At 37.6% G+C, this 11,579-nt stretch overlaps 1 protein-coding gene across 3 annotated transcripts in view; it reads right to left on the bottom strand.

The window, feature by feature from the left end:
- Dock11 (dedicator of cytokinesis 11) overlaps positions 1 to 11,579 on the bottom strand; it is a 221,678-nt gene that overhangs the window by 17,897 nt on the left and 192,202 nt on the right. For all 3 annotated transcript variants that reach the window (XM_029568896.1, XM_029568891.1, XM_017800906.2), the window contains one exon: positions 7,088 to 7,194. In XM_029568896.1, the coding sequence (XP_029424756.1) occupies positions 7,088 to 7,194 (107 nt within the window). The remainder of the gene's footprint in view (positions 1 to 7,087; positions 7,195 to 11,579) is intronic.

The raw sequence follows: 11,579 nt of genomic DNA, 5'->3' as shown, positions 1-11,579 counted from the left end.
TATGCCATAGGATTATGACCTTGTCATTTAAAATCTGAAAATATCTCATCATTCACAGAACAAAGGAAAAGCTCTTTCTCTAAGCACACAAATCTTGTAATGGCATGGCTGGTGCTTCTATAATTTCATTGAACACACCAAGTCTCACACTTTATGCTTCATTAACAGTGAACTACTTACTATTACTTCTCTTGAAGCACCCTCCGATAATTTGGTAATTATCTCCATTTGGTAATCTCCTTAAAATAAGTATTGGGTATTTCCCTTCCAGATCTTTTTCCCGATTCAGACAAGGTACACAAGACAATGGATACTTTGTTTCCCACCCTAATAATTATTGGAGTAAATATTTAGACTTGTATAATATTTGCACACTGTCTAAATATCTGACTTTGCAAATGAGCTGTGCTTCTTCAAAGGCGGGAAAGATATTATCTAGGCTGGTTTCTTCAGTAACTTGTATAGTGGTATTGTGCCTCGGGTGCTTGATAAATGTGACTATTTAAATGAAGGGTCTGTGTACTAACATTCAATGGCTAAATTAAAAATTCCAGCAGCAATGGGAAGCACACATTTTGGACACACTAAAAAACAGTGACAACTGGGCATGGTGGCCAGTTGGTCTGTATAGCAAGATCCAGGTCAGCCAGGCCTACATAGTGAGCTCCTGTTTCAAAATTACAAAAAATGTCAGTTAAAAACAAGTGGGGTTTATTTCAGGAATCTAAAGTTGTTTAGTAATTATAAGGAATATATCACTACATAAGTCTAAGTGGAGGTGAAGGGAGGAGGGGGTCTGACTGTGATCAAAATACACTGTATGAAATATTTGAGGCAATAAAAATTTTGTAAAAACTAAAACATAACATACAGACTGATAAAAGTAAAACTGTGTTTCTGTGTCGGTAGCATGACTACATATGCCAAAATCACGGAGAACATGCAAACTATTATACTGAAAGTAATAAGCAGATCTAGCAAGTTATAAGATAGAAGGTCAACATACAAAGACAGTAAGATTTCTATATATAAGCAACAAAACATATTGAAAAATATAAAAGATCCAGGCCTAGTGGCAAAGGCCTGTAATCCCAGCTACTTAGGAGGATAAGATAGGAGGATAACAAGTTTAAGGTCTGCCTACCCTCCAATGGCAAGTTCAAAAAGCAGCCTGGGCAACTTGGTGAGACCCTATCTCAAAAAATAAAAGACTGGGGATATAGCTCAGTGGTAGAGCATTTGCCTAGCACTTGCAAGGCCCTGGGTTCAAACACTCTGACACACACACACCAAAAAAAAAAAAAAAAACCAAGAAAAAAGAAAAAAAAAGAATGATGGGAGCAAAAAACAAAAAAAATCCCGAAAACACATCAAACAAAAAATCACCAAAAAAAAAAAAAAAAAACCAAGAGAAAAGCAAGCAATAGTATGTATGGCAGCATAAAACATCAAATATCCAGTAACACATCTAACAACAAAATTTTACCCTGAAAATTACAAAATATTGCTGGAAGAAATTAAAGATAAACTAAATGTTTATTGATTGGGAGATGATATTGTAAGCTCGCTCCAATATCCATATAGTAATACATAATTTTTATTTTTTAAAACTTATTTATTTTTGCTTATGAATGTTTTGCCTGCATGTATGTAAGTGCACCACATGCATGCAATGCCCGCAGAGGTCAGAAGCGGGCGCTGAATCCCCTGGAACTGGAGTTACAGATAGTTGTTAATAGACATGTGGGTGCTAGGAACTGAACCTGGGTCCTCTACAAGAGCAGGCAGTGTTCTTAACTGCTGAGCCATCTCTCTAGCCCTGGAACATAGAGCTTTCATAAAATTATGACCCTACTCTCATTTCCAACATGTTATTATAAGAAAACATGATTGTAAGTTTTATATGAAAATATGTCTATAAAATGGTGAACCTTGGTCCTGAGTAGGACACTTTCTAACACGAGTAAGGCCATCTGTTCAGATACCAGCACTGAAAAAAAAGAAAAAGGAAAAAAAAGAGACCCTCAATGTTGATGGCTACCTCATTTTGTGCTCAAAACTGTATTTCAGAGAGATTATAGGCCTAACTAAAACTCAAACAGTTTCTAGAGGAAAATATAGGATAATACTATAATAATCTCGAGGTAAACAATGATTTTTTTGGACTACAAATAAAAAGAACAAATTACTAAAAACTGTAAGGTGGACTTCACAAAACCTTTTTCCCACCACACATGGTAGTATGAATGTACAATGCTAATACTTGGGAGGCTGAGGCAGGAAGATCACAAGTTCAAGCAATCCTAGAGTGAGATTCTGCCTCCAAAAAGAAAAAAAATTCCTGTTCAAAAAGATTAAATTAAGAAAATGAAATACAAGTGGTGAGACCTACACTTATTCACATAGTCCCACCTCTAGACAAAGAGCTACAGGCAATCAGCAGATGCTGAGCGAGGCAGAATCCATTTTCTCCAGGGATGAGCTTCCTAATAGGTTATCCAGTCCCAAGTGGTCATTCCCAGACACATGTACACATGAACACAACTAAATGAACTCAGTATATTTTGTGTATATTTATGTATGCATATATGTATGTATGTACATATAAATGGTAGTAACCAAAGAAGAAGAAAAGAAATTGAGAGGGAGTGGGCTGGCACCTGGGAGGAGTTCAAGGGGGACTGGGAGGGATGGAAATGATATAAATAGTACTCATGTTAGAAATTCTCAATAATTAAAAAAAGTAGTCAAACTAGAGACTGGTAAATGTACATATACATATACTGCAAAGATATCTGTATTCAGTATACACAAAGAACTCCCACAAATCAATAATAAAAAGCAAATAATGCAACTGGTAAAATTGGACAATAGACAAATAGCTCACTGGAGAAGATACACAAGAGGCCAGGGGGCAAATGAAAAAGTGTTAAATATCATTAGCCATTAGGGAAATGCAAATAAGAATCACAATGACATACTAATTCATGCCTAAAAGAGTGGTTATAAAAAGACTAAAAACATCAGATATTTACAATTTCTTATAAAGCTAAATATATACTTTGCTTATGATTCAGAAATTCTGCTTCTAGAATATGTCAACAATAGGTCACAGAAAATAATTTTTAAGCAAATTTTACTTATAACAGCCCCAAACTGAAAATAATCCAACAATTATCAACAGGAAAATGAAGTGAAAAATTATCAATATGATGGAATATTCCTAGTAATGAAAATGAACAAACTTTCAATATATTCAACAATATAGATGAATCTCAAAAACATTAGGCTAAGCCAGACATAGTGATGCACACCTTTAATCCCAGCATTGGGGAGGCAGAGGCAGGAGGGTCTGTGTGAGATCAAGGCCAACCTGGTCTACATAGCTTGTTACAGGCCATCTGGGGACAGAGGGAGAGGCTGTCTCAAAACCCCCTCTCCCCTAAAAAAACCCACATTAGGCTAAGTGAAAGAAGCCATATATAAAAGAGTACACATTACATGATTCAATTTTTATGACATCAAAACTAATCTATGATAGAAATCAGATGTTAGAAGCAGGTAGACTATTCTTTTAGCTAGTCTCATACTGTACCCCAGGGTGGCCTAGAACTCACTCTGTAGCACAGGCTGACCTCAAACTTATAGCAATCCTCCTACTCAGCCTCCCAAGTGCTAGCTGGGATTTACAGATGTGAGCCATCCTGCATGACAGGAGACTATTTAAATGGGCACAAGAGAACTTTTTCTGCAGGAATGGTGTGTTCTGTTTCTTATTTCTGGTGGCGGGTTACAAAGGTGTATACAATTGTGAAAATTCATCAAACCATTCACTTAACATGTATGTAATTTATTGTTAATAATATTTTTCAAGATTCTAAAAAGCAAGATAGACATCTAGAAAAATCAGATTCATTATTACTAGTTTAACGCATGCACTTAGATATAAGTACTAAGTGGAGAACTGTTTTTCATTTCAATATTGTGTGTGTGTGCATGTGTTCATACATGGATGTACATGCAGAGACCAGAGACCTCTTCTTTATAAGTACAAACACACACAATATTGTGCATATGTGTGTATATATACACATACATGTGTGTGTGTGCATGTGTGTGTGTGTGTTTATACTTATAAAGAAGAGGTCATGAGTTTGAGAGGGAGTGGGGAAGAATAGTGGGAGCTGGAGGGGAAAGGGAGGGATGGAAATGATGTAAATACAGTACTCATGTATTAAATTCTTCAAAAACTAAAAAATATTATAATAACAAAATACAGGTAAATCTTATCTTAGCTCTGGTTCATTATCTAAAATGTTAAGCCTATAATCTTTAGCTACTAACTTTATATAGGGTTCTCTGTGTATCAGTAAAGACAGTAATAGTCTTAGTCACTCTGAAAGGTATGTGACATGCTTTATCACAGACTTAGTTGGCAGTAATATTTCTTTTTTTAATTTTTACAAAAACTTTGATAATTTCATACATGCATATAAGGTGTTTTGATCAAATCCATGCCCACTCCCTCCCCTCCAACATTCCCCCCTCTGAAGAGGTAACCCTAAAATCTTTTAAGGATTAGATACAAGCTCCCAAATACTTTTGACATTTTGGGCCTTTGGAAGAGAGTATGTTGCTAAGAGGCCCAAGGACATTTTGACTTTTAGCCAAGAAACTAGCTACATTTCTTTGGGGTCTTATTAGCCTAACTGCCTAGCCAATTCCTACCCCCTATTCTTATAATTTCTTAAACGTAGGTTAGTCTCCTTTTACCACAGAACCTAGAGCAATAGATACTTAAAACAGTTGTGAGCCTGAGTCTTTAACAGCTGTACCATCTTTCCAGCCCATAAAAATGTCTTTTTTTTTGTCTTTTTGAGACAGGGTCTCCCTGTAGTCCCAGCTGACCTGAACTTACTATGTAGACCAGGCTGGCCTTGAACTCACAAAAATCCACCTGCCTCTGCCTCCCAAGTGCTGGGATTAAAGGCGTGTGCCACCACGCCTGAGACTGTACACCCCTTCAGTCTCTGCTTCCATGGGTTTTTTCCCTTGCCTTTAATTGTGAACTTTTCTTCATGTTTCAGTCTGTTTCTCTGGTCTTCTCTTACTGTTATGTACTATACTTACCCTGTTTTGGCTCTGACAAGGATATTTCTTCCAGATGTTTATTTCTCTTTTTTTTGTCTTTTTGAAGCAGGGTCTCCCTGTAGCCCCAGCTGTCCTGGAACTCACTATGTAGACCAGGCTGGCCTTGAACTCACAGAGATCCGCCTGCCTCTGCCTCCCGAGTGCTGGGACTACAGGCGTGCGCCACCACGCCTGGCCCAGATGTTTATTTCTAACCCTGATCTCTCTTTACATTCAGTTCTGCATTTGATTATTTCCATTTTGATAATCTTCCACTTCAAGTTCAACTTACTTCAAAAATAGATTTCATCATTTCCCCCCACAAAACATATCTATCATTTTCCCATAACTTCCAAACCTCTCTTTCCATCCCCAAGTAGCATTTTTTTCTTCTTTCCTTTCTTATGGCATTTCCTAGATCTTTTATTATTTTTTTGAGACAGGGTCTTACATAGCCCAGACTGACATCATATACTCTATGTTTTCAAGGATGACCTTGAAATTGAACTTCTGACCCTCCTGTCTCTGAGTGTTGTGATGCTAAGTATGCACTACACCATCCAGTTTAAACCAAGGACTTCATGCATGTCAGGCAAACACTCTACCAACTGAATTATATACCCAGCCTGGAACTTTCACTATTCTGGTTTATGTCATAATTGTCTTACGTCTGGATAAATAGAGCAGCCACATCCCCTCAACTCAGTCTCTAGCCCCTATCCAGCTGCCTGCAATCAACTCCCATATCACTACCAAATGAATCTTCTTTGCCTTCCACTTCTGACTTTGCATGTCACATCTCTGTATTATCAAGTGTCGCTGTTTTGCTACTTTCTATTATTTCCTAAGTAGAACTTGGAGATTAAAAATGAATCATATTTTGTCATTTTATAGCACTTATATCACCAAGTCTATAGGTTTGCTCATATGTTAGTGCTCAACAAATCTTTGCTGATTGACCACTGAAGCTGTTTTCTATCCATCTGAACTGTGGAACAGAAAAATTCCATTTTCACTACTATTATACACACTATTCTTATTGGAAGTACAAGACAATGTTAACTCTACTTTGGTGGAGATGTTTTTGCATATGCTGATTGTGATCTATCCACAGAGATCTTGATATGAAGATGGGTAGATGTTACATTTTAAAAGAAGAAAACAAAACAGTTGCAGAGACAAGATTCTACCTCCTAAACAATATCTTCTTTGTTTTATTACTTAAAGCTTACCAACCCTTAATTACTTTCAAAGTTAAGTCAGCTCCTAGATTTACCAGAAGGGCAGACAGGGGGGAATGGATGAGGGTGCTGACAACACAGTGGACAGTGACAGGGATGGCAGAGTATGGAGCCTCTAGTGGGAGAGGAAGGCTGTCTATCTGACGAGTTTGTATTCATGCTCAGATGCCGAGGAGCTCAGAAGGTGGGCGACTGTGACCAGAAAATTGCTTTTTACAAATGGTGTCCGGTTTAGAAAGTCCTTTCCTACACCTATATCTTGTAGGTTTTTCCCAAAGTTTTCTTCTAAGAGTTTCAGAGTTTCAGCCTTCAAATAGCTTTAGATATTTAAGTGACAATTGAATTTATTCTCATAATGGTTTTAATAGCTTTTGTATAATCTTCATCTCTATTATGAGATATAAAATGTATTTGTCAAATCTGTAATCATTATGCCAAAAAATCTGAATTACTGTAACATTTTGTATATTGTTAAAACTGTAACTTTAATTGTAAAAAAAATTTTTAAAAATTGCTCTGGGGAAAGAAGCATTGTAATTTGAAATTTTCCCCTTTTTTTCTTGTGTTTAAAAAATTATTCTATTATGATGCTACTTAATAAATAACTTTTATTGCTCTACATAAAAAAAAGTTAAGTCAGCTCTGGCAACTGTAATATAAATAAATTTTAAGATGAGACATTTATATGACTGACAACACAGGCCCTGGGATCTTACTTCACTGTAATGAACGTCCATCATTCCAGCATCTTCTTTCATGGCTCCTTCTTCATCTATATTGGGAGTAATTTTCTTGAAGGCTGAACATCCACTAGGGAATAATTCTGTGTGAAAAACAGAAGGGGAGTACATTTATTTTTAAAAAGTGTTTAGTAAATAAATATTCTGAAAAGGACAGGCTATTTTTATATAAGTGACTTTGGGTCAACATAATAAATACGAGTTTCAGCTATAAAAATCATTTTATATATTAATTTGATGTATTACTAGTCTATCAGTCTTTGTATTTCCCCCCCCCTTCAGTGAGCATGTTATTTACAAATAAGTTCTATGCTTTGTACACCATCCTCAATGGCTAGTATAGGTACTCCCCTAATGTAATCTAAAAAGTTGTATAAAATGCCCATCCTTTGTACATTTTTGGCCTATCATCCAAAAAAGAGGGCAAGTATTTTTCAGGCAACCACTAAATGACCTCTCTGTGCTCATTTTCATTGAGAGTTGGACAGGGAAGCCAGTTGATTATTGGGGGAGCCTAGCCTAGGATTTATAAGACAGACAGGAAGTAAATTAGATAGCAGAGATGGAGCCTCCTTAGAGAACCAGGAGGAGACATTAAAAGAACCATAGCTTTGCAGGTTAGGCAGACCTGGTTCTACTAGTGTATGAAGTTGGGCGTTTGTCTCCCTAGAAGTATAAAAAGTTTCGTCATTATCAACACCACCACCAAAATAATAATAAAGGTTGCTGTGTGAGAATTAAATGAAAACAGGGTTTGGAATAGAGGCTAGCACAGAAGAAGTGAATTATTATTGCTAAATAAGCTTATCAATATATCAAATAACTCATATAAAAATTGCCGCCACCTGGAGCCCTTGGAGGTTGGGAGTAAATTCCACCTGAGGAGAACTTCTTACAACTGGCCCAGGTGTTACTGTCCAGTTGAGAGTGTAGGTGGAGAAAGCCACGTGGTTGTCATCCTGAGTCTGAATTTTCTAGAATCCTGTCATTTAAAGAAGGTCACCCTTCAGATGTGGCTAAAAGGCCAAATGAGGCTAAAATCATCTTGGGAGAGAGTCTTCTGATGTGGATCTTTAAAAAAATGGGTATATATATAAAGACCAGGCTAGCCTTGCACTCACGGGAACCCTTCAGTGTCAGCTTTTTCAGGACAGGAATTACAGGCATGTGCCATCCTTCGTGGCCTGGTATGTTATCCTAGATACAAGTGGGGCAAATGAGCAAGGCGTCACATTCATGTTTGGAATTTGCTGCTGACATCATCTACCGTAAAGACTACTGCAGATATTCAGATTCAGAATCTACTGTTTTGGTTGAGTATATTATCTAAGTTTTTATGTTTGATGACTTATCTTTACCTAGAAAAGACCATATATGCTAGGCCTGATAACACAGGCCTGTAATTCTGGCTACTTCAGAGGCCAGGTCATGAGTACTGCAAGTTCTAGGCCTGCCTGGGCTACAGAGCGAGTCTAAGGTCAGTCTAGATAACTTAGTGAGTTCTTGTCTCAAAATGAAAAGTAAAAAGACGTCTGGGCATGTAGCTGAGGGGTGAATCATTTGCTTTGCATGAATGATACTGTGGATTCAATTCTAAGATTGAAAAAAAAAATATCCTTCCTCCCCCTTTTTTTAAGCAAAAAAACTTGGTTTTTTTTTTTTTTGTTCTTTTTTTTGCTTAAATTTTTAACATCCACATAAATCCCGCAACACAGACCATTTGAGAGGGTCTTTAAAATGCTCAGGGCGTGGGGGGAGTTTGATTTCCATTCATCCTGGAAAGACTTTCAGATGAAAGAGGCTGCTGTGTATACAACTGGCCAATGTATATAGCCCAACAATAAGAAGCATCCATTTGAGAGATCTTATGTAACCTATGTAGCCTTGTGTAAGGTGGTCTGGAGATTTAGCTATTCACCAATCTGGTATTTGGTCTGGATTCCTTTTTTAATTTTATTTATTTGTTTTATGTGTATGAATGTATTGCCTGCATGTGTGTAAATGCACCCGTGTCATGCAATGCCCTCAGAGATCAGAAGAAAGCGCTGAATTCCCTTCGAACTGGAGTTATGGAAGGTTGTTAGCCAATACGTGGGTGCTGGGAATTGAACCCAGGTCCTCTGCAAGAGTAGCCAGTGCTCTTAACCACTGAGCCATCTCTCCAGCTCTGCATTTCTTATTTGTATTCTTGAGAAAAGGTCTTTCTATATAGCTCTGGCTGGCCTACAACTTGATATGTAGATGAGGCTGGCATCAAACATGTAGCCATCCTTCTGTCTCTGCCTCCTGAGTGCTGCGATTATAGGCGTGCGTCGCCACATCTGGTTTTGACTAGGATCCTTAATCTTGTACTTTATAGCTTGCTTTCATATTCCTGCACTCTGTCCTAGGAAAAGAAATATTGAGATGATCCAGGTGGGCACAGCCACTTTGAGTACAAAGGTACCATGAAAAGAGTGGGTAGAGTTTGGGAGGATGGAAAAGCTGTAACTGAGAATGAACAAAGGAATAATATACCTTATGGAATTTTAGGGAAGAATGCAACATTACCCTATAAGGAATGAGAAGAACAGATGCTGTGGAAAAGGAAATCACATTTTCTGGGTTTATGGGGGAATCCAGCAGGCCTGAAACTTTGCTGAACTAGGATGCTATGTGGTGGTAGAAGAATGAAGAAATTTGACTCTTGTCTTCCCTGGGGAAAACAGTTGTGCCCTCTCTCAGGAAAAGAGAGAAGAATGTCCAAGCCCAGCCTTCAAAGAATGTGGTCCAGAAATGTTGACGTTCTTAGACAAAATAGAAATAAAGAAATTCTGACTTTTTAAAGATGTTGTATTGGGAGGGGGTAGAAAGAATAATAAAAAAATCCAGTATCACCCACCACTTGCACTTGACTTACATAAAGGGAAGAGGATGCTCCCTGGAATGGTATCTATTGTAGAAAGAGCAAGAACTCAGGTTGCCTGTTTTGAGGGTGAGGTGGGGTTCGGGTGAACTGCATATATTCTTCATTTTCTTTCCTTTTTTCTTTTTTGAGGCAGAAGGGCAAGGTTGAGACAAAATCTTACATTGTAGCCCTGGCTAGCCTGTAACTCACTGTGTAGCCCAGACTGGCCTCAGACTCCCAACTCTCCCACTTCAGGCTCCTGAATACTGGAATTATAGTTAGGGGCTACCATGTCCAGCTTCCTCCTTCCCCCTTTCCTGGCAATTCAGTGACTAGAACAAGGAATGGAAGAATCTGGGAGTGATCCTTCACTGGTGTTATGCAGTTACCCCTGGGGGCCAGGGAACTACCCAGCAGAACAAGCTTTATTTTTATTAAATATATCTAGATGATAGAACATTTGCACCCAGTGTTGTCAGCTAAGTAGTATTTTATTCCATCTTGATTAGAAATATTTTTATAGTGGATTTCAAGAGAAATTGCTTAGGGGCTGAGGGTATAACTTGGTGGTGGAGGCCTCGAATACCATGTACAGGACCCTGGCTTCCTTTCCCAGGGCAGGGAGAGGGGTAACAAGGAGGAGTACAGGTAAAGAGGAGGGAGAGAGGAGAGATGAGCTGCAAGTACAGTGCTTAGGAATTATAGAAAAAACATTTTTGGTGATGGCTGCCTATCGGGGATTTAAAATGTACTCCGGAGGATGGCCTTTGTTAAATGGTATTTAAGACATCTTTTTCAGTTCCTCACTCATATACATTTTTCTGTTTAGGGATTCAGGTCTTTTCTAGAATTCTACTTGGATCTAATACTAGTGGGTTGCAGAGTTCTCACACTGGATAACAGATCAACAGACTGTTTTCAGATTGTGTTTTAGTTTAGCTATTTATCTTGGTCTAACTCTCATAGTTTAATCAGCTAATTAGAAAAAGAAGCTGTTTTAGATTTTTTGACTCATTGAAGCTAAGGGGAAATAACCCTGAGGAGTTTACTACTGCTGCCTTTTCAGAATAAGGTTTTTCTAGTTTAAGAAAGTTGAATTCTCCAGGTTTAAAAATAGACAGCACCCATAAATAAATATGTAAGCTACTCTTGAATTTAACATTTCTTTCTTTAAAACACAAAACAACATTTTTTCCTTCTTAGCCAAGGGCTCTTTGATTTCAATGAAGGAAAATTTGAGAGAAACTTAGAGGTACTACGAAATACTTAAATGACTAGTTAGGTATACTATGTCCACTTGTTAAGACAAGTCAGAGTTTGGTGGTTAAGATAGCTACCTAAGGAATAAACAACTAGTGCAAGAAATAATATTTCTAAAGTTAAGGATCGGTTAATGGAGATAACCCATTGTTTTTTTTTGTTGTTGTTGTTGTTGTTGAGTTTGAAGGTGTTTCAAGGTGTTTGCATTTGTGAATAAAACAAGATTCTCAGAAGAATTTTTAATATAATTACCTATGCTCCAAATCTAATGGTTTTATATGTAATGGGTATGGAACTCTTATTTCAGGTTCACTAATTAGA

This window comes from Nannospalax galili, unplaced genomic scaffold (assembly GCF_000622305.1).
Source record: "Nannospalax galili isolate Female #2095 unplaced genomic scaffold, S.galili_v1.0 scaffold311, whole genome shotgun sequence".
NCBI lineage: Eukaryota > Metazoa > Chordata > Mammalia > Rodentia > Spalacidae > Nannospalax > Nannospalax galili.
The sequence above is the reverse complement of the archived record's forward strand: the minus strand, read 5'-3'. Positions and strand labels throughout refer to the sequence as shown.